Source organism: Anas acuta, chromosome 6, assembly GCF_963932015.1.
Source record: "Anas acuta chromosome 6, bAnaAcu1.1, whole genome shotgun sequence".
NCBI lineage: Eukaryota > Metazoa > Chordata > Aves > Anseriformes > Anatidae > Anas > Anas acuta.
The window spans coordinates 27843146-27870970 of NC_088984.1; the positions used below are offsets into that span (position 1 = coordinate 27843146).

Here is a 27825-nt window from a genome sequence, read left to right on the forward strand (position 1 = left end):
GAAGCTCATGTGATAGGAGAATCGGAACGTGCTCTTGAATAAGCTGACAATGGATTATGTCTGAGACTTTTGCTTGCTAACTTATTTGGTTATTTATATGTCAGGGTGAAAGAAGTCCACCTTGTTGCATTTTTGAATATGTAAAGGACAAATAATTTTCCTTGGGGTGGGTTGTGTGTGCATTTTTCTGTGGTTTATGGTTAACCTTATTTATATGAATACCACTAATGGATAATTTGGGTATTTTAGGTGCTGTTCTTTACCATGGCTGACACAAAAAAGGGGGGGACCAATTATAGAATATTATAATGGTTTAAGTTATGTCAAACTACCATAGATAATGCTAATCATATTTTTGAAATAGTAATCACGGCTTGTGTATTGCTACTTAAATGGAAAGAAACGTTATGTCTAAAAACTGTTTTGAACAGTGACTGTAACGTAGCAATTTTCATAATAAAGTAAAAAAAATTATTGGTCTTTCCGAAATTAATCTTAACTTTGTTGAAGAAAGGGAGAGGAGAATTCTAGCAATGAGGTACCTAAATCTATTGCTATACTTCTCATATTTGCAACAGAATATAGAGATGACAGACCTCTTCACGTTTTCAATTATACTGAATAATATGGTGAGAGATAAGTAATAACGTGCATGAAAGACAACCTATAAAAAGTTTGGAAAAAAAAAATGCAACTAGCAGAGGAGAGTATAATGAAGTGTAAGCCAGGAATTCTAACACTTAATCTTTTGTGCTAGGTATCTTTCCATGCACTCATCTGTTGAACAAAACGTACAAAATATTTAACAGAAAACAGCAGGAGCGGAATTGCTCCTGAATAAGGAGCTATGCTAAACAGCTGAGTAAACCCATGGCAATAATTTTAATCTGCAAAGATGGATTCATGATTTATTTCACCTTTTGTAAGAGTGCAAATGATTAAAATCAGATTTTTTTTCTAAATCAGATTTTTTTTCTCACTGTAACTGTTCAGCATCAGTGTTACTTGTCTTCAGAATAAGAAAGGATTTTATTATAAGCTTTGCCATGTGAAAAGCTTTTTTCATATGACCTTACACCTATACTGCTTCTCTTCTTTAAACCAAGAATGTAACTGGAGATAAGAGGTTGTTTTTTTCCATTCTCTTTCCTGCCTTTCAAGAAGAGGTATAGCTACAAATACGTAACAACTTCAAATGTTCAACTTCATTCACTTTGAACGTTACAAAGTAAGGGGTTAAAAAACAAAATATATCTACTTGTTCTATCTGTATACATAATCTCTTAGAACAAGTAGTGATATCACATATGAATTTAGCTTGCTCATAAATATAAAGCAGACAGTCTGGGCTGGATGTTCTTGGTATTTCTGATGTATAGTTTAGTTATTAGATGAAGAGAATCCTAGGATTAAATGTGCTTCTGACACAGATTCCAATTTACAGCCTATGTGGGCTGTGATGCATTAGGAAACGAGTACAAAGCAGCTCTGTGTATTTCTGTAGCTAACGAAAAAAAGAGTTAACCTGCAGGACTTCAATCTCTGTTACTTCATGATAATTCATTTTTTCCTTATCTTTTTCTTTTAAATTTTCTTAAACTGAAATTTGGATATTTCTTCTGCTGCAACAGAAATCCTGTAATGAGCAACAGAAGATCAAGGTTACAATATTACACGTTCTTGTTGTAATTACAGGCACAGTAAGTGAAGACAGACCTTAAGAGCTAGGTGTCCTATTGACTAGGAAGGTTGCTGCAAATAAGAAACCTCTTATGTGAGACAACTTAAAGTAGGCTTTTTCTGCAAGAGAAGGGTTAAGGGGATTTGTTCTCTTCTCCCTGGTAATGAGTAGTTCTAAGGTTAGGTTTCTGCGGATTAAAAAGGAGGGGATGTCTGTAGATTAGCTAGGGCAGTGAGGATACTTGCTTTACTAACATCCAACAAATATTCTTTCCCTCTGGAAATTTTACATGAGCAGGACATGGTGTGATCTGCTGTATTTACAGGTAAGAAAATGTTCTGTACTGAAACCATTGTACTGTACGATAAATTTCCCGCATGCAATTTTGAAGTTAGATTCTCCTCATAGCTACAGCAAAGCTAATTAAACTTGTGATAGCTTTTAGTTACCATTAGCTAAATGTGTATGAATGGAGAGTGGGAACTAAAAAGAGATTTCTTCTTTACTCCTAATCTTTTACCAAATAATCTGACTTGAATGCTAGGTGCTATACATTGACTAATTTTGTTGGACATAGCTTCACTTCGGAGCTGCTCTTGTTGTTTCAGAAGCACTTCAAAGAACAATCTCTTGTATGGTGAGAGATACTATAGAAAAAAAAAAAAAGACTGTGAAGTCCTTTCTTTGAACTACCTTGCCTTATACACTTGAACTGATTTAATATCAATGTACTGATCTTGTCAGTTTTCTGTTTGGTAAGACTGGGCTGTTGGCAACGAGAAGCTGGAAGTAAAGCTGCCTCCCTCACATGACTGCAGTTTGCTGCACTCACGTATTCTCTGAATGTGCTTTTGCTTTAGGAGGCAATACTTTGGTGGCGTTACCCCCGTGTAAACAAGATAATGGCTTCACCAGTGGAGCTATATGCTTTTGTTTTGGAGGGAGGCAGGATGACTCATATCGTCAGATACATCTGGAATCATATCATCGGATATATCTGATTACAAAAGAGTAATGGCATTTTTTGTGCCATCAGCAACCTTATGTATGTGGGTGTGATTATCTAAATCTCATAGAGTGACTTCTGAAAAAAATTCATGCTCGTGTTTGCTTTCTAACCTGGGTTACCTCAAACTTGCAGTAATGGTTTTTGGGTCAAAATAGGCATAAATGGTTTCAAAGAATGTATCTCAGTCTTCGCTTAAAATAAGTGTATTATTCTACTCATGTCTTAGCTTGTTTTTTTTAATTAAAAATTAAAAAGCTCTAATCTTATATCAGTAAGACCTTCTAGACTGTGTGATATTAGTTTCAATGAATTTCATTTCTGCTGAAGGAAGTAGGCCCTGTAGCTGAAATTTGGGATAATTGATTTTTATAGGCATGGGGTAACATGATTCCTTTAGACTCTTCAAACCATGGTGCACTCAGTATGGACAACCAGTTTTTTCCCTAATAACAGGTAAAGAGCTATGTCTTTTTTTTGATGAGCTTCTGTAACTGCATGCAGTATGTGTGAATGCTGTCTGGTAGATAGTCAGGTAAGCCTTTTAACAAGAAATTATATCTAATTTATTAGGATCCCTGGAATGAGAAGACCATGAGCTTTGGCCTTACAGTCTGTGTAGATATCTCAAGGAATGAAAGCACAAGTGGTAGTCTTAGCTAGTTTTTCCTAGAAGCTAGCAATTCGGTAGGCCTTTTCCTAAGGAAGTTCAAATAAGCCAGACATTTTTCATTTTCTCTTCTGGTAATGACTTATTCATCGTCTGTTGCTCCTGACTGCTGCTTAAACCAGACTTCACAGTTGGAAGCTGCTTTCCTGTTATGTGAAAATATGAAACAGCTACTGCTTTATGAATGAGGTGAGATGCATTGTTAAAAACATGACAGATTTTGATGTTTAAGTGCTTATTCTGTCAATGTGAGCATAAACACTGTAGTGTAAAAAAGGAAGGATTGCTAGCTTAGTTCGTTAACCCTAGCTGCTTTCTGATAGCTATATCCAAGGCTTTCACCCAAAGGCAATCAGTCAATATTCAGTAGCTTTCTTAGTTTTCCTTGGAAATCTGAGGTCAACCTTGAAAACAGTGTGTCTAAAACTCCTAAACAAACAAATTAATCTCATTTAAAAAAATAATTGAATAACTGCCAAGTAGAAGGTTGTAGGATATTCTTTCTTTGACAGGTACAGGATAACTTTTCTTTGGTTTAGTTCTTTCCCATTTTGACTCATTGTGCTGTGCAAGATCTATTCAAGCTAAGAAGAAATCATAAACATGATCTGGCTTGTAAGACTAAATGGTAACTTAAGGTATTCCGAAGACTGGAGGGGTTCTTTCTGCAAAACTTCTCTTTTTGCAAGAGAATACATCATTGGTGACTGTCAATATGGTGACATGCTTATTTGGTAAGCAACACTAGTTGAACAAAGCCGGTCTATATTCACACTAATTATCACCAAGAAAAATACTCAGTTTTCAGTGTTAATCAGGAGTCTTAAGTTTAGTTGACTTTTTTTGCTTGTCTGTTCTGGTGTTACACTCTGTCTTTTGACTAGTTCTATCAATAAGCTTTCAGAGATCTCTTGTCTTTCATGTCTTTCCCTATATATTTGCAGCTCCCCCTCTGGTGATCTGTGAAGGGGTGGTGATCTTTGTTTTTGTGAGAAGGGTGTATGTATGTCTGACTTTTAAATCTGGGATTTCAATATGCAAAATAAAACATAGATCAGAACTATCTCTCTATAGCATGTCTGAAATGTTTGGACGTGCTCTTTTTTTGGTCTTCAAACATCCTTTATCACAAAACTAATCAGGATTTTGAATTAGGAGTATGCTGTTGGGTGTCTATTGGACTTGATAAAGAAAAGCAAGCAGCCATTGTACATGGTAACCGACAAATGTTAGAAATGTCTATCTTTATTTTTTTTCAGATTTAAGTAACTAGTTATAAAAGCAAGAGATGCTTTGGAATGAGTAGTAATAATAGGAAATGAGGCTTCTGAAATGCAGTTTACAGGATAAGCTGTCAGAAGAAGCTTCCTTTCAGGATGTAACTCACAGATTGGCTTTGTAAATACTTCTACAACTGGATCTGTAGCTGTGGACTCTTCCCTCCCAAAAACATGGGACAGAGCAACTAAGCTGAGTGTTATTTGTGTTTCCATATTGCTGATATTCAGTAAAAAAAACAGGGTTCCATGAATCCTTGAATGTATTTTACAATGCAGGGACTCCTCTTTTCTTGTCTAAACCATCCCACAGTAAAGTTTCTTCCCTACTCCTAATGTCTTCTGTAATTAAGAAACAGGTATTCATGGCTAGGTTTATATGGTCTGCTTAGCTGATCTGCCTAATGATGGATTTAACAAAGCTTAACAAAGGGGAAGGCAAACCCTTAAAGGAACAGAACTCAGACTATTGGGGGGGGGGAAATAAATTAGAGCACAGTTCCCAATGGATATGTGGTAGGAGGATTCAATGTTACATTTGTAAAATATGAAAAAAACAAATCTTTCTCAATGGAAAAATGATTATGCAGTGTAGCACTGGAATGTTGCATTGGATACTGGGGAAACTGGGGAAGGATCATACAATATTTTGTTGGTCTTTTGAAAGAAGATATAATTGTAAAAAATCTTTCGTATTAGAATCTCAGAGAAATATATAATGGAGCATCCTATGGAGGTAGGTTGTAATGAATAGCCAATACTCAGTAATAAAATGTTTGAATTATTATCTCCTGATTTTCATGGCAGAGGTATGTGTGTGTGTCTCTCTTCATTTCTTCTGCCTTTTGAAAGCAGTTTTCTGATTTAACTGGAGAGAGTTAACATGATCTGAAAATAAGTATTAAGAACTGCAGTAAAAGTGACAGTAATGCCTTCTGCTTTTATAAGCAGATCAAGATAAGGCATTTCCTGTTTTTACCTTTTGATATTTTCTTTCCACAGAACAATTTAGAGGGAAATGACTGCCTTTATGGTTTACTAATCTGGGAGATAAGCTATCATATATTTAACAGATTTTGGTAAGGCATTATACTGTGCATAGTGTCACACTGCTGTTTGCTGTTGGCTGGGGTACTCAGTTAACTCATGTTACAGTTCAACTTGTACTCTGAATCTTCTCAAGTGACCAGTTCAAATATTTAGCCCTTCACAAGTAATCTTACAGTAATGGCAATCATGACAATATCTCCAAACTTGATTTGAATAATTTCAAGCGTGATTTGAAGTTGGATCAGCTAAGATGTAATGAAGATGATGAATTAATATAAATCTCTTGTATGCGGATTCTTGATGCATTGATGTAGAAATGCACCATATTTTACAATTCCAGAGAAATCAGTCAGGACAGGACTGTGTGAATGCCAGAAAATGTGTTACCTGGTTAATTTCCATATTTCATGCAACTTCAGAGAATTCTAAGAACTCTTATTTTAACACAGTCTCTTACTGCTTTGTTAGAAACAAATTGGAGACCTTCTTCCACTTCTGGTCTAAGGACCCATTATGTTATAGTGATAGGTTGTCACAGAAGTTTGAGGTAATAAAAAGGAAAATATGAAATCTTTGTGAAACAAATACTTCCAAAGACCTTAAATTTTAAGTTATTGAAACAGGGTTCCCTTCTTTACAAAACTGTACCTTTGCTCAATGAAAATTCAATAGAAACTCGCAGAATCCTTACATTTTAATATTGTATCAATTAGAATAATTATATTTAATTTTGCTTTGAATATGATTCTTTTCAAAGCTGTGTAAAGCATTTTGTATTGTGTATAGGGAAAAAAAGATAACTTTCTATGGTAGTGCACTTAAAACTGGGGGACAAAAGATACACAGAACAGTTTAGCTTGCTGCATTAAGTAGTCTATAATAATGGCAATTCCAAGAAGTAAAACGGTAGGTTTGCAGTTGTTTTGGTTGCTAGTGGGTAACTGAATTAACACTTGGGGCACATGCCTTTAGTTTGTGCTTGCAATCAGTTGTGCCCTTGAAATAAGAATGGTTGTCCCCACTCTTCTACTTCCTTATCAATTTAAAATACCTGATGTTTTTCCGATATGAACATACTCTTTTCCATAGTTCAGCATCTATCTTTGTGAAACCTACTTGGTGTGAATGCTGCACTCTAAACAAGTGGATGGAATCTTCTGAAATGAAGAAGATGGAGGTGCCAGAAGCCTGCAGTCAAGATAATGGTACGTACAACTCTTGCATCTCTTTTTCCAGGAGAAAGAAAACTGGCTAAAAGTTTTATTCTGTGTACATGTGACTCTCACGTGAGTCATGAGAGAGATGAACATATCTAGAAATTTTATTACCTAATAGTGGGAATGATTCTTAATCTGTAATGGTGGTAGGCAGTTAATTTATAGTGTCAGAGAAGAATACCTGGCATTTGTTTCTGGCTTATGAAGTCAAGCGTCTCTGCAGCTGTATCAAGACTTACTAATAACTGCAAGAGTTTTTTTTGCTGAAGGAAATGACTGTCTGTATTTCAAAGATTTGTGCTTCTGTATTGAATGCACTGGTCTATTTGACCACTTTGTATAGGGATAGCATTCTTGGAGATGTTTAGGTGGTGCAAGTTGTCAAACAGAGGTAACCAGTAATAAGGAAAAAGGTCTTAAAGTATTTCAACCAAAACTAACATTCTACTAGGCATTAGGAAATACCTATAGAAAGGAATCTTTTTAAAGTTAACTGTGTTGTGGGAGATATTTGCCTATGGAGCTTACAGTCAGGGTTCACAGAGTTCATGGATCTTAATCATTATTTAAGTGTTAGATGTCTGCTTTCCAGAAACAGATAATTGATAATGAGGTACTTTCCCAGGCTTCAGAGTTTGGATATTCAACAGTTCTGCCTAATGATAGAGGCAGAAGTCCTATCTGCAGAAACTTAGCAAGGAAGTACCTGTATACATTCTTGCATAATGGAACTAAATTTGAAGACAGATCCAACGCAGGTGTTGGTAGCATCACACAGTCTAGAGTTGATAAAGGGAACAACTGTCAGTGGCTGTAAAAATTGTTCTCAGGAGAGAAATAAGTAGAAAAGAGCTGGTTTCTATGTTCAGGTTTGCTGTGGTGACTGGATAATGGCAGCTGATTATGCTATGTGCATCAGAGAGTACTTGGCTATTTAAGTCTGTTGGATGAGTTGTAGTTTTAAGAAATACTTTTATTTTGATTAATTAAAACCAAGATGCTAGTAGCCTCTATTTCAACATCTTTCCTGTATTACAGTATTGCTTGTTAAAACATGCTATGTTTAATGTTGCTTTTTTATTAAAAAAAAAAAAAAAGGTAAAGCTTCTAGTTAATCTTATTGCTGAGGTTAAAGTAAATTCCATGCACTCACTAAAATCTGTTCTGTATCTAGACCTGATTTTGTATAAAATCTGATCTATTTGTCACCTCTTACCTTCAGTTCCTTGAGATTTTAGAAGAACGCTGTCTTCCCACCCTCCCCACTGTACCAGAATACTGTTCCTGACAGACCAAATACTACTTTTGAACAGTAAGAACAGCTCTTCCCGTTTCCTGGGAAGTGTTCTGAGTGTCTGACAGCAGTATATATTTAATGGGATGACATATTTTATTAGTGATGTCCTCCAGAATGTCTGTACTTCTCAAACATGCAGAAGGATGTGGTCCCTGGCTTGAACAGTGGGTCATCTAAAAGAAAAGCCTATAAAATGAACAAGGACATTTTTTATGCCTGCCTCTTCTCAGTAGGAGATCTGAGTTTGAACTCAGACTTCCAATACGTATGGGATTCCCCATGTGTTTTTTCTCACAGGTAACTTTAAAATTGTTGGTATTGACCTAACCCTAATGAATAACATAATAGAAAAAAAATCTCTTATGCAACAGAGTTGATTGCAAGGAACAAGTAGAGCAAACAGAAAATCAGTATATATTTCTTGGAAGTATAAGCTGAGGCAAGTTGCTTTTCGGAGGTCTGGGTCACTGGTTGGCTTTGCTTGATCTATTTGTACTGAAATGTGTTGCAATTTTCTGTTTCTTGGACTCAGGTTTGTCTCATATTCTGACCCTAGTGCTACAAGAACTGAATTTGCTCTGTAAAAGAGATGTCAATGGTGTTGGCATGTTATATGACCTGCTCAGATCTCACTGGCTGCAAGCACTTTTAAAGGTAAAATAATATTCAGCTATGAAGGTGAAGGTTTCTTGGAAAGTGGTATCTAGGGAATAGCTATTTTATTTTGCCATGTCTGAACAATAAAAAGTTAATTACACTAACTGCTGGCAATCCTAATCTTGGGACTAACAGCAGCAGTCAAGGTGAACAAAACCACTTTTGCTTTAAGGATTAAAAAAAAGTTTTCTCTTTTATAGTGTCCTAAACACTAAAGTCATCACTTGACATGTCTGTACCAAGGCTGTGGGTGTGGAAACACAGGCTGAGCACAGCACTGTTCAGCTGTCTTTTTGTGCTCTTAAATCTCTGGCTTTGTATCCCATCTCTTGGCATGGATGTTTGAAATCATACAATTTGGTTTTGGCCATGCTGATCTCGTGTTCAGTTGAACATAGTACATTGTTACAGAGCAGAATTTTGGAGGTGTTTCTGTCTGAAACAGCAGTATCTCTTTATAAGACAAATTCTATACAAATTTTGTTCTAACAAGGCTTTTAAAAATCCTTACATTTTAAAGAAGAAAAAAATGCAATGGGTAATAATGCTTGTATGGCAGTTCTAAATACTGCAATTTATTTTAAGTAAAATTTTACTTTGTTAATCAGGCCCCACAACTTGGGAAAGAAAGTAAGCCACAACTCAAAGAATTGATGCTGTCATGCCACTGTCCTGTGTAATCAGACTTTCTCATTGGAAAATTAAAAACTGCAGCATAACTGGCTAGCTGGATGATAATATGGAAGGACCATTAATTATAGAATCAATTCCAGATCCCTTAGATATTAAAGATTGAGATCACAAGCTCTGTGGCTCTAGTTGTGTTGAGAAACTCCTGGAAATGCACTATTGTCCTTTGCATGTTGTGTATGTATCTGTATAGTCAAGAGAACAGATCATGTCATTACTGCCTTGTCTTGTCTATCATGGCATGCAACAGATCTACGAATGCCTCCAAAACTACCTTGGAAAAAGGCCCATGCCTGTCACACTGCAGGCACGTGCACTGAATCGTGAGGTAAGACTATGTACACAGTGTATTGTTTTACTTAGCTGCAAATAACAAATAACAATGTTTAATATTTATTTTGTCTCAGGTGTGAGTACACTATATAAACTAGAAAGATTCTCTCTCCATATGTTCAACAGTTAGTAACTGTCCCTGTGTTGAGTGGGATAAGAAATAAATACAGCTGTCATTGCTAGACTGCATGAGCCCTGACAAGTGTATTTTTGTATTTTTTCTAATTAATAGTTAACTACTAAATTTCTGAATTACTGAGAGTTAATGACCAAGTGGAGATACTGACACTAATGATGATATCAGTTAAAGCATATAAAAAGCTAATTTAGAGCACATGGCACTGTGCCTGAACTAAACTATGCCTGCCTGAGTAATGTGCAACTATGGTAATATGGTCTGATTCTAGAGCATTGTATGTATATGCTCTTTAGTCATATAATACGCAGATCTTAAAATACTTTATTGTCCTCCATAACCAGTCTCTGTGCTTATTCTCTTATGTTATCAGGTGGTAGAGTTGCTGCGTGAAGCCCCTCAGTCTGGAGAGATCAAAGAGCTAAGACGACTACTGCGAGCTCCACACTTAAGGGCAAGTGCTGCTTAAGAAAAGAAAGAGTTGTCTCATAGAGGTATCTGGAATGGGAATGGAAACAGATGGACAGCTGGAGACTGGCAAAGGACCCAGAAGAGGCTTAGTTTCCTAGTCATGAGCTAACCTAGTTGAGAATAAAGATGAGGACTATCTGAAGCACCAGCTGCAGTGTGCTGCATTTTATTAGTGACTACATTTGAGAGAGATGTTTCTTACAAAGTTAAGTTCTGAGCAGTTGATACAGACCTATAAAAGCAAATTTTATGTGGTGTGTAACTTGTGTTCTTACCCTAGAGCTCCAAATAGAAACGTTTCATCCTTTGTAAGTTTTCTAGGGGAAGAGGAACTGTTTTTAAAACTTTCTTTCACAGTTTAAATTTCCAAGTGGAAAGAAGTTGTCGTCAAGGTGTGAGAGGGACTTATGTCTTCTTGAGAACTTAGTCTCTGATTTCTGTTTCCTGACCTATCACAGTTAAAAGTCTATTCTATTGTCTGATCTTTGTTTGATGTGTTTTTTTTTTTTTGTAACAGGCCATGCTATCTGCTCATGATACTGTGGCCCAGAAAGATTTTGAACCAACACTTCCACCACTGCCAGACAACATACCTGAAAATGAGGAAGCCATGAGGATTGTCTGCTTAGTGAAAAACAACCAACCTCTGGTAGGCAGTTTTCTGATGTCTGTCAAATTACTTTATCTTACTCAAGTATTGCATAATGAATCACATGCATATTGTTGTGTTGTTTTTTTTTTTCCCTAGGAATGTAACAGAGATTATGTGCATACTTGTCTAGTTGGTACAGAATCAGAGAATCACAAGAATTGTTGAGGTTGGAAAGTGCATTAGGAGACCATCTAACTCTTCCTGATTAATGCAGGCACAAGTAGAGCTTGTTGTTCTCAGAGCCTTGTCCAGTCAGGGTCTGAACATTTGGCAGATGTTTTTATCTTGGAAAATTCAAAATGCAAATAGGACCAAGAGCTATTCCGTTGGTCAAAATAGGAAAGAAGGAAAAAAAAGGAAAGGAGGAAGAAGTCAGAAAGGTTGATTTGCGCTTATAGGCTGAAAACATTGTATAGTTTGACTAATCTGCTTTAGGAAAAGAGAGGTAAAATGTTTGAGATAAAGATGTCTCAGAGTAGGTCATCAAGGTTATTTTAGCTTGATGGGAGCAGAGGATGTTGAAGGACTTAGTACAATGCAATAGTACTACTACTGATATGTTCTTGCTAGATCTGTGTGTTGTGTTTAAAAGGTGCATCTTTCAATGCCTTTTTGTCATTGCAAAGGAGATCAGGCTTGTGATTTGAAAGGAAACTTGCAGATTCTTCAGTGATCAAACAGTGGTTTTTTCTGTTTGCCAGGGTGCCACCATTAAGCGCCATGAGATAACAGGTGACATAACAGTTGCCCGTGTGATCAATGGTGGGCTAGCAGACAGAAGTGGTATGTATAATTTGAAGCAAGATAATACAAAATGAAACTTGAAATAAGATTTTTTGAAATAAATAGCTTTGCTTCTACAATTTATCTTGTGTACACTGGACAGCACTGTGTAAACAGTGATATGTTGCAGTGAGTTTCATTCTGATTTCATTTTCATATGAACATGATACATTTTGAGAGTTGAGGTACAAATACAGCTTTTCATTCTCGAGATGATGGCAGAAAGAATACATAAATCTGTCATGAAATTGATTTGTAATAACCAAAACTGTGATGTAATATGAATATTGGCAGCTCATTCCCTAATGGAGAAATAAAATCACAAGACTACAGATATATCCTTCCATAAGATAAAGGGCTCTGACGAATATGTAGTAATACTTCTTTACACTAGTCAACTAAACATTTTGGTAGCATTTGTTGCTAAGCAAACTTAATGGCATTTCCTTGGAAACATTACTACTTAGTCATTCTAGAATTGCATGTTTTCCATGTTCCTTTGTAAATGGAACTAAAATGTAAAATGTTGGAAACAAAAGTGAATTGCAATCATAATATTTCTGTTGGTATTGTCTGGCTTCTGTTTTCTTCTCTGCATGGTAATGGTAGGCAATAGTTGGCTGTGTTTCTAGCTGGGTAAATATTTGAGTTATTATAATTGACATTAATTATTCAGTAAAAGTAAACAACGTGGAGACTTCATAAAAGACTTAAAGGGGTCCCAAGGCACCCCTCTGCACCCAAATGATAAGGAGTTTCTAAAGGTCTGTTTCCAAGTTTCATGATTTATTAGTGTAATGGGTTTAGATGGAAGATGTTCAGAAATTATTTTAGGAAATAAAGCTATATTAAAATGTTTCTTTCATCCCTTTTTCCTTATAGGGTTGTTGTACGCTGGAGACAAACTAGTGGAAGTAAATGGAGTTCCTGTTGAAGGACTTGAGCCTGAGCAAGTTATTAATATTCTGGTATTTAATCTATTTTGAATTTTTTCTACTTGGGGAGTAACCATATGCTGTTCTTCTTCCCTACCTGTCTGCGACCTTCACCTCCCTTGCCTACTGTGAAATTTATAACAGAAAATTCAGGTTGTTTCCTTGCTGTGGATGAAATTCACAGCTGCTTGTGAAATCAGAATGTGTGCAAATTCAGGCTGAAAGAAACAACACGTATGAAAAAAACACCACATGTATGAAACAACATAGAAAGAAACAACAGGTGTATTAAAAAAAAGATTATTCAGGATTTTTAAGTTTCCTTCTTGATTCTACTTTAAAAAAATAAATAAATAAAAATTGTGGTGTCATATTAACTCAGTCTGCCTGATTCCAGCTGCAATATAGATGTTATATAGTAACCTCAAAGCCATGCAGTGTTAAGTTTGTGCTGATGAAATTGGTTATGTTGAATACCAGTCATACTATATTTTATACTTTTCTTTAATCATATAGGCCTTGTCTCAGGGAACAATTATGTTCAAGCTGATTCCAGTTTCCGATCGTCCTGTCAGCAACCAAACAACAGTAAGTTGCACTTTTTTTCAGGTCGTTAATGTAAGCAGTTGCAACAATAGTATCTGCATAGGGATGTGGTGCCCTGGTATGTAAAGACATGGTATTCTTTACAAGTTTACCACAGTCCTTAAAGAGTTACTTGCCTTAGTGGCTGCCTCTCATCTGATGTCAATATGCTGTTCCTGAAACAGTTTATATAGTAAGCTGAAATATAATTATGTTAAAGGTAAAGACATTTTTGGAGTCATCTAGAGGGTAGAGGTGAATTTTCATGATTTACAATGCTTCTTTGCTTGCCCTCCTTTCCCCCAGTGTTCTGTAGATAGGGATTAGTGCTTGATCTTTTTTTTTTTGAACATGTCTTCGTCATTAATTGACTTAAGCAGCAGTCATACCTGGCTTTGTGATTTTGAAGCTCAGTTTGTATCTTGTGTTTTTTTTTTTTTGTTGTTTGTTTGCCAGCTATATGTGCGAGCAATGGCAGATTACTGTCCATTGCAAGATCCTGCCATACCGTGTGCTGATGCAGGTTTGCCTTTTAAGAAGGGTGAAATACTTCAGATTGTGGACCAGAATGATGCTCTCTGGTGGCAGGCCAGGAAAGTTTCAGATCTCAGTGCCTGTGCTGGACTTATACCTTCAAATCATCTTCTTAAAAGGTAAAGAAGCCTTAATTTTTCTGGTTTCCAGTCCAATAAGAATCCAGGTATTCAGCTTTTGCTACTAAAACTTTTACCAGTCATAGCAGTAGGATTTGGTGGTATGGAAAGCATCCTTCTTTTTACTGGTCTCTTGCTCCTTCGTTAAGAGTATCTGTGTGAGAACATGCTTTTGAAAATACCTGTTCCATCTGAAATCCAAGTCTATGAAGTCCACAGCAGTCGCATAGTCTTTTTGTTAGTTGCAAAGCTGTCTAGTGGAGCATAGCATCTGAAAGTTGAATGGAAATTAAGGGCCCTGACTATTTAGGACCATAATTAATGATTTAAAATAAAAAAGCTGTGGGGAGTAGTGTGGGATATTAAAATATATGGTATGGGAGCATAATTTTATCTTCAAAATTAAAAAAACAAACAAACAAAAAGAATTGAGGCATGAGTAACTTCTTCATTGGTCAAAACTCATATGATAGGTGAAAAGGAGATTGGAGGGGGGGGAGGGAATGCTTGAGGAGAAACAAGGATTCCTTGCTTGTTTTCTGCATAAATATCCTTCTGTTTCTGAAAGCATCCACTGTAAACAGAAGTTCAACTGCTGTAGCACACTTGTTTGATCCTCTTACCATGTCCCATCTACGTTACCCTCAGGAAAATACAAGGCCATGCAAGGCCTTCTGATCACAGAATTGCAGAGAAGTTAAGGTTGAAGGGACCTCTGGAGGTCATGTTGTCCAACCCCCTTGCTCAAGCAGGGCCATATGATAAGCTTTGATTTATGCTACATATAAATGTCTGCAGTTTTTATAATTGAAGTTGAAATCTCACTGGGCTGTGGTTGAGGCTGGAAGCAGAAGGCTATCTTATAATTTCTACAAGTCTGTAGAACAGTATGGCTAATGTGTCTGCCCTGACATGTTAGCCAAAAATACTTTGGGGCTGCTGATTTGTAAATTGCCTTTAGATGGTTGTCTGCTATTTTTGAGTGCTCTGCAATGGGCTAAAACACTTTATTTCCGTTCTTCGCATCTTCTACCAGGTCTGTACTGATTGATATTATACATAGTCAGTGAATCTGATTGGAGCATAATGCCCTTGTGGACAAATTATTTCTTTTAACTGCTAAATTTGTTTCTTCGCAGGAAGCAGCGAGAATTCTGGTGGTCTCAGCCTTTCCAGCCCCACCTCTGTCTCAAATCATCAATGTGTGAGTAAAAAGTTATTTGAATGGCAGAGTAGGAAGAAGTCTTGTTTCTAGTTCCCAGAATACTGAAATACAAGCTCATGCAAATTTGGTTTAATTAAAAGACGTTGTTTAAACACCACTTCAGAAGGGTGTTTAAAGTATTCCCTTGAAAATACCTACTAAATGATAGATTACATGGAGGACTGGTGCTGGTGGTCATCTCCAGTGTATTTGGGACGTGTCTGAGAGAAGCAAAGAATTAAGTTCCTTTTAAAATATGTAAGAGCTAGAGCTCTCTGTGCCTATAGAATTGGGTGTGAGGAAGTCTGAAGTGACAAAGGTACTAGCCTAGTGACTTTCCAGAGACACATATAACAGTTCTGCACTGGAAGATGCTTTGCAGTATGTTTAGAATATTTCTTTGATATAACAGTATTGAGAGAAAGATAGAACTTTTTTTTCCTCAGTGTAAGATAAGCTATACCACCTCTGGGTGTACTTGTGGTGACAATCCAGAAACATTATCCTATGCCAATGATAATTAAACTTTCTGTAAATTTCTACTTACTCCCCAACAAAGAATGTTCATCCTGTCTTTTCTCACCACTTCTTCCACTATTTCTTTTTACTTGCATAAAATTATAATTTTTCCTGTTGTGATAACTGTTAGATTGTGCTCTTCATTGCGTAGGATTCTTATCACACTGATTACTTTTAGAGCTCTTTCACAATAATTTTATTGCATTTTAACTGCTTCAATGGATATGATACACTGGGCAGTAAGCACTGTGGAAGAAGGTAGGAGATGGTGCCTGGGCTACATTGCATGTCTGTACCTAGAATCAACATAGCTATTTTTTTTTTTTAACTATCTTGAAAAGTTGCCAGAAGCAAGGCAGTTTGAGTTTCTTTTGCATGCATTTGCTTAGTTCCTGTTTTGTATGTAAGTCTTCTGTTTGCTTGAAATAGTAGAAGTCTACATTTTCTAATAGTGGAAAATTAAGCTGTGCGTTATCTAGTAGGTAACTGAGGTTTTGCATGGGGTTCTTTAAGGAAAGAACTGCTTTCCCCACTCTCTCCCCAGTGTTCAGCAGCTCACCTGAGCAACTCCAAGAGTATTTCTATAAAGGATACCTTTGGGCAAATGCTTAGGATGGAGATAGTAGTTTATTGGGACTGGAGGAATATGGTTGACAGACGCACTGCTGCTGGGCCTGTCTGCAGGGGCATACAAGAAAAGAATACCCACACAGTACAGTATTGTGAACCCATGAGATTGACCAAACCTGACATTAGATTTCAGGGACATGAATTGATGCAGTCTGGGCATGGAGAGGGAGCTGAATTGATATTTTCTTTCTTTTTCCATGTGAAAATAACTACAGATCAACCAAACAAAACCATTTTCTTGAGCAAAACATACTAGAAAAATGTGCACACAGACTATCAGAGAGAATAGAGTGGAAATTGTTCTGTCATGGTAATATTTAATAAAAAGATTTCTATAGGGTGAAGAGAGCAACAGACATGTTAAACATCTTACTACTGCGAAAACAATTCAAAATAAATGTTCACTTCTTGGTCATAAATGCTTCAAAGCACTGGTTTAAGAGCAGTCTTTCGCTCACTAAAGGTGATGATGTTGGATTTGCAGTGCTTGAAGTCCATCAAGATGTCTAAAACTGATCTGAGCTTTATATCTTCCTGATGTCTGAGTTCAGTCATGTAAGATCTGTAAGAATTTTGTTTCCTCCACATTTTTTTCTGATTCATATAACTTTTTTTTCTTGTGTTGATCTGCAGAAGATGACATGCAGATTGATGAGAAGTGCGTGGAAACAGGTAACTGAATTCACTTGAGATGATTCTGTTTACTTCAAAGTAGTAGCTAGTCAAAGTGTGATTTTGTTTCCCAGGTAAAGAGAATCATTCTTAAAGTGAACTTAGTTGTAGAATTTATTTTTTACTTTGGAAACATGATAGTGTATTAAAATGGGCTTTCTGCACTTCTGGTATACTGTGAATGATTGTTTACAGTGAGGTGTTGTGCTGAAATGAGGGACCACTCAAAAAACATATCTGAGGTCCAGCTTGTTTGATTCAGGTTTGGGCTGTGTAATGTTAACATAATTTTTGTCTGTTCTAGATTTCATGCTAGATATTATTGTAATCTTTGAGTACCCACACAATTGATTGTACAGGGTGTGATCTGAGGTGAATACAGTTTTAGGAACCGAGCAAGTACAGTTTTAGGAACCGAGCAAGAATAGTTATTTAGGGAGCAAGTACTATTTACATAAAGTGGCATAGCTCATATAGCATGCCTTGAACATAGCGGCCTCAGTCCCCTCAAATCCTTAACTGGAGGGTAAGGATGCGGTCACTGTCACATCTTTAACTGTAGGCTCAGATGAGCCTGAGTCCCCTTTGGTGTTGTGCAGGGGATATGAAAATGTCTGCTTCACATGGAAGTAGGTACCGTGGATTTGCAGTCACACACACACACAAAAAAAACAACACAGACTCTGTATGAAGAGTCCTCAGATTCCTACACCCATCCACTTACTGTGTGTTATGCTATTGGAGAACAAATGTTTTCGGTTTCTAAACAGATTTCCAGAAGACAGACTGTGGAGAGAGACCAGACAGTTAATTCAGGAATGGCAAGCTGCACTTTAGCCACCTCATTGTAGAAGGAAGTGAGGAAAACTGTGTTTGAGACAGACTGATAGGAACCTGAAAAATTAATTTCTGATTATGAAGTTCTATGGGAGGAAAATACTTATTTTTTAAAATTTTTTTAATATCTTTGCTCTCTGGATTTCTAAAAAGATGAAGAAACATTTGAGTCTGGTAAGTTCCTCTGACCTAACAGAATTCCTGGCTATTGTTTTGCTGTGAGAAGTGTGTCCACAGAAATGCAAGTGGATTAAAATTAACAGCAACAACAAAAAACAAACAGATGGAAAAAACAAGAATACTATTCTAGTTTTAAAAGCCATTTTGGCTTTAAAGGCCATTCTGTAAAATCCTGTTGGCTTTAGTCTTTTCTTCCTCTCAGATTACCTTACAGTACAGTTTTTATTCTGTTATTCTACAGAGGCAATGCAATTGTGTTTCTTATGCATCAGTAACAGATACATACATCAAATCTTAATTAGTTATACCTGTGCAAGCTGCGACAGCAGGGGCTGCATTGATGTCAGAAAGGATAATGGGATTTGAGTGTGACAGAAGGCCTGACTCCACAGTGTCTGTAGGGAGCTGTTGATGTGGTAGAGAAGAAAGCTGTTCTGAATTGTTTCTTGCATACCAAACATGCACACAATCAACAAAATGCTTTTATGAAATTAATGCTGTATGCATAAGATAAGACAGTCAATCTGTGGTGTTTTTTAATGAAGCTGGTCCTTGTAGGGAAAAGCTACATACTGCATATTCAGAGATCTGCAAAACCTAAATCTTCTGAAATAAATAAGTTTTCCACTAAAATAAATCTGCTACTGCTAAACTTCTTGTTTGAGATATTTGGCAATCTTGTGGACAAAATGTGATTCCACTTTACTTTTCCTGCTGCTAATCTCCATTTGACTTGCCAGTAGGATTTTCTCCTATCACAGATGGCTTTCTTCCACCTCTTAAGCAGTGCCCAAAGCTTTTAACACAGAACCAGCAGGTCTACAAGACGTTTTTTTTGTTTTCAGACTAGGACATTAGTGATAATTGCATTTGGGGATTACACTTGCAAATCCTATTCAGTACTCACTGCTGAGTCAGCTCTCTGCTGTGTGTAGACAGAGGAATAAAATCACAAATATTTTCTATCCTTCATTTTACTTTAACAAGTAGCTGGACACCTTTGTGAGATATTTTGCAAGTACGATTACTGAAGTAGGTGCTGTAGCTGAATGTCTTTTGGGAACTGAATATTCATGCTTCCTTGGGTGCTTTTTGGATTTAAAGCCTGCAGTACCCTTTCCCCAAAGTTCCAAAAAGCTTTGGGTCATGCTGGTTGGTTTCTTTCATCTTATTTTTGAGGAAACAGTCTTTACTAATTGTTCTATGTCTGTCTTTTGTTTGAACGCTCAGAGGAGCTTAAAGAAGGTAACATTAACTTTTCTTTCCTCCCTATTTCCTGTAAGCAGTAGGCTTTTAGAATTTAACAGAGCTTATTGCATTACCAGGAACTACACTCCACTTATGATAGCTGATACCTGATTTGCTTGTTCACTGTAGGACTCCGTGCTGTACTCCATACCATAGAACAGAGGGTAGATAAAGCAGAAGTCCTCAAAAAAAAAGATGTGAATAGTAGCTCAAAATAAATGAAGGTTAAAAAAAAAAAGTCTATGCTTATGTCTTCTGTATCTCATTCTTGATTTAGCAAGGCCTATATAAAGGCAATACACAGCTTGGATAATTAAATGTACAATTAGGGAAAATTCAGAGTCCTTTTTGAAGAGAAATGTGAACACCATCACCATTTTTAAGTGCCTTCAAATCACATTAATAAAATTGCTTCTAAACTGTTAGAGCATTGATCTACTGGGAAATTCATATTTTTGAGCTTTGTAGAAGAAATTTCACTTTAAAGTGCATGTAGAGATTTAGAAGACTCACCAAATTCGTTACATTATTACAAGAAACATCATGAGAATAGGGGCAAAAGAAATGAGAGGAAACAGATTTTTCTGTGATATTGAGGTACAGATAAAGATGATTAAAAAATAGTTTTCATTCTACCTGAATGATCTAAGCAGATGTGTATTGCATTCTCCAAATATGCTATTGGGCAGAGAAATTGACTTGCGTATTTATTTTTTATTTCTTGTTTTAAGCTGTTGAATTATTGGTTATTTTAACATTATAACTAAAGAATTCTTCTAAGCTAGGTTTAATCTGTGAAGTTTAAATTATGCAGAGTTCTTGTTGTACTTGAAGTATTTAGAAACATTGTCTGGTATCTAAATATCTTAGAAATAGAACAAATAAAACATCAAGTTTCACATCTAACTTAGAAACAATATGAATTTGTAAGCTAACTTTCTCTCTTATAGAAATATTGGTCACATTTGAATATTTCATATTATGGAGTATTCTGCTTTTAAAATTAGATTAATCATAGTACTAGTTTGTTTATTGCAACACTTTTCATGTGGGATCAGAAATAATTGCTAGCCATTTAGCTCTTAAACTTTCAGTCTTCTTTTTCTTTCATGAGAATTTTTTCTTATTGTAGAAGAGGAAGAATTTGGTGAATTTGGTCAACGAGTCTTTATTGGTATGCAGTAACTGAAGATAAGTAAGGTGTTTGGGGCTTGATTTAGATTAAATGTTTGTGTGAAGCTTCAGTCAAATTTCTTCAAGTTTCTTCACTTCACCTAAAGACTTACTGAATTGAATTCTACTTGCTCTGTTTTCCAGACCTCAGGAAGTCATTTCCCTTATACTAGTACTTGTTTTCTCCATTTGAGCTTCTCCACATTAGATTTCCACTGAGACCTGGTCATCACCATTTTATTTGACTGGCTGCTAGACTTGGCTTATTTCAAGATTCTCTATATTAGAGCATAATGTTCTGTTGTCTGTCATAAATCAAGAATAATTGAGTGCTTTCATTAGAAAAGTAGACCTAAAAGTGAGGCTTTCAGAATTGGATGGTAAAGATGAAGCAACAAACTTGTCCTTGTTACTAAACCATAGTGATCTGTAAAATACTGAGATTCATTCTGTAGGCGGAAAAAAATATTCCAGAGCTTTTTAGCAGAGTGTTACAGCTACACCTTCAAATAAAAACCAAGCACCGCCACCAAAAAAAAATGCACAATTGGTCTGTTCCTAGCGATGCTTTATACAGCTATAAACTTCTCATTGGGCTTGTTTTGGGTGTCTTTTTGGGGTCTTTAATTCTGGGCTAATTTTTGGGTAGCTTTCAATGAGACTTGACCTCATTTCTAGCTGTCTTCTAATGCTCAGAGTATGCTCAGTGTATCAAGTTGATACACTAGGTACAGCAGTCAAACGTTTAAGAAAACACCTCAGAAATGCATCATATGTTTAGCTTAGAAGAAGACATTCTAGGCTACAGAACTAACTGCTTGCATTTCAGTTGTAGTTTTGAGTGCTGATACCTTTGTTCCTTACAGCTGGATTCCGCAGAAGTATGCGCCTGTGTCGCAGGAAATCCTGGAACAACCAGCAGTCATGCTATGCTCGGTGCCCCAGCAGCTGTTATAGCGCTCTTGCAGCTCCTTATGAGGAGGTGGTTAGGTACCAGCGGCATCCAGCAGACCGGAACAGGCTAATTGTACTAGTGGGTAAGCTGTAATTACTTTCTGATGCTAATTTCACAGCCTGTAATGGAGGCGAGGAAACTGTCCTGGTCAGAATCCATTGAGATTTCCTGCTCCTGATTGCAACAGGTAGTGGCTACTGTGTAGGTAGCTCTGAAAGCAACATTTCAAAACGATTGTTTGAAACTTGACCTCACTGTTGATTTTAAAGTCTAATGTATACATCATGTTTCCTTGAGACAGTGAATGTTTTTTCTTTTTTTTTTTTTAAATAGAAGTCTTCAGCATTAGTCATGCATTTTTGTTAAAAATGCATTTTATTAGACAAGTGATTTAGTCTTATTATTCAGTTGGTACTGATACAAAAAAGCAATGAGAAAACGTGCAATTCGCTAGGGAAACATGGAGGCATTTCCACAACCATAATTAAAAATACATGGATATGGCAGTACAAAGAATGTTTGAAAAGTCTTGACTGGAAAAATCGCAGTCATGGGTGGAAGGGAAAGCTAGAAAACAATGCCTTTAATAATGTTTGCTATAGTAAACATTGTATTAAACAGGCTGCAGTCTCTAAGTAGTCTTTACTCATAGTGACTGAAAGGAATGTGTTTTTCTGCATTGTTCTGCGTTCCTAATGAAGCAGATTTAGTAAAGTCCAGAAGTTTTGATAATATTTTACTTTAAAATGGTATTGTTGAGTTGCCTCATGGGAGTGACTATTGCTGGGAAGTGATTTGTGCCATGATCCATCAAGATGGTTCAGTCGCTTCTGGTACATTTTTCAGGAACTTGCAATCCACAGGATTAAACTGTGGAGTGATTACTTGTGAAGAAATCCAGCAACAGAAGTAGCTATCTGATTTCTATTCTGGTGGTAGGTCATTGTTTACTAAAAACATGAGTTTATCATGTTGCCCATACAAGTGAATTGGTAAATGTGTTGGAAAATGAGAGTTGTGCATGCCAAAGGTGCCTCTGTCAGTAATATTAGGTGTTTTTTTCAACTGTTCAGGTCCTGCAGGAGTGGGTGTGAATGAGCTTCGGCGAAGGCTTATCTCAAGTAACCCACGAGAGTTTCAAAGTGCTGTACCTCGTATGTAGCATTCTTCCTCTTCTCCCCCACCCCCTTTCAAAAGCGGTGATTAGGAAATGTCAGGTACCTATCTCTTGTTGTTGGGTATGCATACACTCTTTGCTGCATGGTTGATTTTTACTGCAAGTCAGAGTTGCTTGGTTTTATAAGGATTTAAGTAGTTTAAAATACTTCCTCTTCATTTTGCAAATCAGCCAAAGATATTTCCAAGTTTCAGCTCATGAAACCATTGAACTTTACATAGCAGTAAATCTGTGTGGTTTTGTTTAATCATTACATTAGCTTTTCTAGATTAAGAAATCAGAATATTTCTTAGGCTGTGGACTATGTAAGTTCTTAGTATTCAAGTGATTGGATATGAGAATGAAGGCATCTGAAGTTGGTGCTTAATAGGCTTTGCAGCTTTCCTTATTAGTATTCTGGTCTTGAATGAGACTTACACAGCTTAATTTCTGATATAATCATAGAAACAGTCTCTACTTGTGGTTATTTTGTTCTTCATTTGGAAAACCAATCATGCAATATATGAATCTGAATCTCATAGAAAATTTAGGAATTCTATTATGCTTAGGATCTAAAAAACAAGTAAACGGTAAATGTGGGAAGGCTTGCAGAATGTTTCAGAATGAACTTTAGTTAACTTTACCTCAGGAGGAAAAGCAATTGTGCATACCAGTTCAAAAGAAGTTCTTGATTTGAGTTGCTGATACTCAGATTAAAACACTCTCCTCCCATTCAAGCACTTCCTACTGGGCAGCCAGTAGTAAGACAATGCTTTTACTCTGGACTAAAACATGAAAAAAAGTAATTTTATTACTTGTGTAAATAATGTTATATGTCTTCAAGAAGGCTGTCACATTTTCACTTACAATATTACAAGAACTTACTTGCAATTGATTTCCATCCCATCTCTACTTCCAGATACCACTCGTGTTCAGAAGAGTTATGAAATGAATGGTCGTGAATATCACTATGTATCAAAAGAAACATTTGAAAACATGGTGTACAGCCACAGGTAACTAAGATAAATTACACTCTTAGTATTTAAACTACAATAAATCCAAGGAAAGATGTTTTTGTAGTTAGGGCTTGGGTATGGGCTTCTCTGTATGCTTGCTGTATCTTTGGTGCAAATTTGGGTCAACTTACTTGAGCCCATTGTCTCAAAAACTCTTCATGCAGTTGCAAATCAGCTCCTCTATAAGAAATCTTGGAGTCCTTCTTAAAGTGTGATCTCTATTTCCAAGCTCATATGATGTCATTTGTAAGTTAGGAGTCGAGCCCTTCTGAAAACTGGGCTGCCTTCTAAAACCAAAGGCGTGTTCCTTACATACGTTTCCACTGCAGAACCTTTGCAGTTACAACATCTTCATGTAAGAACCTGAACTGTAAGGGCCAAACTTTCAGAACTGTCTGCTCTGTTGTATGCTTCAATGGTCTCTATACTAAAACAGACCAACTTAGCACCAGAAACTACAGTGCTTTAGCTGTGCAAAGTGCTTTGAGATCTTCCCGTTTATGAAGTTATTAGTACTATACCCATTGTAAAACCTTCTATACTAGAATCTCCACGTCTGAACACATCATTTATAATAGCAAAATAAGTAGAAAAATGCGTGCTTTGAGATGTTCAGATTAGTTGTAATAGTCCTGATTTTGTGCCCAGTGTAGCAAGCAAGAAAAAGGGTGGAGGTTGTTCAGCAATGTTCCTTACATTTTATCATGATTCATTCTTGATCAGTGGATTAGATCTGAACGTTTTAACCTTAAATAGAACCTTCTTGAGACTCAAGCACTCTGTCATTTTCCTTCTTCCTCGCCACTGTTGCAGGATGCTGGAATATGGAGAATACAAAGGCTACCTGTATGGTACCAGTGTTGATGCAGTGCGAACAGTCCTTGATGAAGGGAAGATCTGTGTAATAGATTTAGAACCACAGGTGAGTTGTAAAGGGGCAGGGAATCTACAACTGGTATCTCCTGGAAGGAAAAAATAATTTTATGTACACCCTTGAGCTACTTGAACACTGTTAGATGCTTTGTCTTGTGTTTCACGTTAGCTTGTGGTGCTTATTAATAGTAGATCATTCTTTGCATGGGTCTTAGTGGTGGGGAAAAATACTACAGTGACAGGTACATATAGATCTGCCTAATTCTCTTGTTTATTTGTTTCTGAGTCAACAGCTGCATTATCATTTGGAGTGATGCAGAAAAGTTTTCATACTTGCTTACAGCAAGGATTATTCATTCATATGGAAGCTCTTGCATGGTATTTCCTATTTCTCCAAGGCCTGTTAGTTAAGAGCTTTGTCCTTCCATTAGCAATCTCCAAACACCCTTTAGCAAAAGCAACAACTTAATCAAGCAAAAATAGGGAATTTTATCGTGCATTTCTTTCTCTTTAGAAGTAACTTAACAGCTGTAAGTAAGCTGCTGGTCTGTGTAACCAAATAGCTCTACAAGAACTTAAAGGGAATGCTTGCTCTGTAGACTACAATTAATCTAAGGTCCACGGTTTGCAGATGTTAGCTGTTTGAGAAGGGGCATAAGACTGGTAGGATTTTGCTGGACACAGCTTTAAACTTATCTGTTATGTTAGTACTTAGTAGCTGTTTAGGCTGCAGGGTTTGAGCGTCACTTATAACTGAATGTAAAGAGATAACCACAACTCGCGCATTCCTAGAAACTTCCCTCTACTTACACAGAGCTAGTCAGAGCCTTAGGTTAGCAGTAGTTTGTGTTATTCTAAATAAAAGTTAAGTTACATCACCTGTTGGGGGTATTATTCAAAATCCTAATGGCTATAGGGGCAGGTGAGGCCTCACTTCAGTCTTCGTTTTGACTCTTAAACTGTCCATAGGTTTCTTCTGCTGCAGTTCCCGTAAACAAGAGGGAGGAGAAGGGAGAGAAGTCATCTTGTTGCTTGAACGTATGTGCCACTATCAGTTTTTAGGGTGTCACTTTGGGGCAATATTTAGTAAGGATATGGAGCAATGGCACATAAATGTTCTTTAGTAACTGCCGGGAGGTAGGAGAATTACTGTGTACTTGCCTACTTGTATTTTAAATCTGACAGGTTGGCCACCTTTACATGCTGCAATTGCTGCAGTTTTTATTTTCTTCTATCTTTTTCTTTATTTCAGTTCCTTCCAATGCTTTGCAGTAGAGTAGTTTAAAAATACTTGCTAACATCAGGGAATGTTACACAGCACAGAGATTACCAAAAGCAGTATATTTTCTTTGATGGAGTAAAGGTGTACTTTTCTAAAGGTAGCTACCCAGTATTTTAAAGGGAAAAAAAAAAGATTCCTCTTTAATGTTGTTGATTTGTTAATGACAATGTCCAGACACTGACTGGCATTGAAAGCATCTCCTAATAAGGTTACCAAGCAGAATTAAACGACCAGTATGCTATACTTGCTTAATAATGTCTGCTCCGGGGATTATTAGTGAGGTCATTTTAAAGTAGGTGTTCGTGGAAAAGATTACTGCTAGGTCTGGAGATAATAGTGCATTGTAAACAATTGGCTTTTTATGGGAATAAAGCTGGGATGAATACACTTGAAATACTTTAACTTCTTTTTATTCTTAATTTGCAGGGCATCCAGATAGCCCGGACTCATGAACTGAAGCCCTATATTATATTCATCAAGCCATCCAGCATAAGCTGCATGAGGCAAACTCGTAAAAATGCCAGGATCATTACAGATTATTATGTGAACATGAAATTCAAGGTGAGATTTGGAAATTGAAGAGACCCAATTTACTACACTTCAGAATATAATGCATTCTACTATGTTACTAGGTAACATCTTTCTTAAAAAAAAAAAAAAAGTGTCTTGAGGATCATATCTAAGTTCTTTTTGTCATTTTATTTGTCTTTTTTTCCTCTAAATTTTCTTTGAAGTAGAGGGGTTGTAATTTCTATGTAGGGTATTGAGGCATTTGCATCAAACACCTTTAAACAAGGAGACTATTTGGTGTATTTTTTGTTTTAACTGCCTTTTAACAAGACGACTCAACACATATACTGTTTGCATTGAATTGTGTAGATAGAATGTACTTCATTTCAGTGATTTAATCAAATATTTTTTCTGTGTTTTAAATATTTAATGTATTGGTGTGTTATATATAGTAATGCTGTGTAGTGTATTACAGTATTTATATCAATTCCACAGTGAGTTCTTTAGATAAAACACAAATACTGCTTGTAGGAAATATATAGCTTGTATTTACAATGTGTCTAGTGCATTTATTACCACTGTTTCCATGAAAATAATCCAGTTTAGGATCTTAAAATACTGGAGAACGTGTATAACTGTATATGGAAATAAATCATAATTGCAATGATGAAGAAACATGAAAGTTGGGGAAATAAAATGTTAGAACATGGTGCTTTTGGGAGCAAATGGAACATGCTGGAACATGAGAATTCATTGGGAAAGAGCAATTGACTGTGTTTCAGAGGCTCAGAGCCTCTTGTTTATGTGGCCCAAGTTCTGCAGATGTCATGCCAATATGTTTAAATGATACTGGAACTTTATGCATTTATTGTATGTCACAGGAAGAAGATTTACAGGAGATGGAGGATTCTGCTAAGAAAATGGAAGATCAGTTTGGTCAGTTTTTTGATCAAGTGATTGTGAATGACAATTTACAAGAAGCATCTGCGCAGCTGCTATCTGCAGTCCATCGTGCACAGGATGAGCCCCAGTGGGTCCCTGCAATGTGGATATGCTCAGATACTCAGCCATAATTCTGAGTGGCAGGCAGCTTCATAAAGATTACAGCTTATGTTTTACTTCACGAATAATCGTATGTCAGGATTGTCAGAATTTATCTTTGTATGCAAGGGATTTGGAAGAGGATTAGGAAAGAAGCTGCTGCAGGAGTTACAATCATACTGTGTTATAGTTGCGTCCATTTTTGTACGAAAAAGGAAATATTGTGAGCTTTCAATTACAAGAATAAAGGAAAATATATTTTGTTGCATGTATTCACACAATTTACTTATTCAAAAACTATACAGAAATCAAAAAATCCTTTCCCTGCTTTTTTTTTTATTAGGGTCACCCTGGTCCTGTGATACTTGTACATGCTGGAAATCTTACTTGGTCCAGAATATATTTTTTCTTAGCAGGATCTATTTGAGCAAAGAGT

General features: G+C 36.5%; 1 protein-coding gene across 1 annotated transcript; it reads left to right on the forward strand.

Moving 5' to 3' along the window:
- The first annotated feature begins 65 nt into the window (after positions 1 to 65).
- On the forward strand, positions 66 to 27657 carry MPP4 (MAGUK p55 scaffold protein 4). Its single transcript, XM_068686040.1, has 18 exons — positions 66 to 6889; positions 8731 to 8852; positions 9796 to 9873; positions 10388 to 10468; positions 11003 to 11134; positions 11839 to 11920; positions 12803 to 12888; positions 13372 to 13443; positions 13897 to 14093; positions 15233 to 15297; positions 16057 to 16074; positions 17080 to 17118; positions 21423 to 21593; positions 22585 to 22665; positions 23587 to 23680; positions 24497 to 24605; positions 26265 to 26399; positions 27230 to 27657. Exons 1-18 carry the CDS (start codon positions 6739 to 6741, stop codon positions 27419 to 27421), a joined length of 1905 nt encoding a protein of 634 aa, XP_068542141.1. The 5' UTR covers positions 66 to 6738; the 3' UTR covers positions 27422 to 27657.
- The last annotated feature ends 168 nt before the right edge of the window (positions 27658 to 27825 follow it).

What these genes read in the sequence shown, in the direction of transcription:
- MPP4 (XM_068686040.1), top strand. Translation starts at nt 6,739, where the DNA reads ATGTTTTTCCGATATGAACATACTCTTTTCCATAGTTCAGCATCTATC. An exon ending in TGCGAGCTCCACACTTAAGG is followed by an intron (nt 10,469 to 11,002) that starts GCAAGTGCTGCT and finishes TTTTTGTAACAG; the next exon opens with GCCATGCTATCTGCTCATGA. An exon ending in TCAAATCATCTTCTTAAAAG is followed by an intron (nt 14,094 to 15,232) that starts GTAAAGAAGCCT and finishes GTTTCTTCGCAG; the next exon opens with GAAGCAGCGAGAATTCTGGT.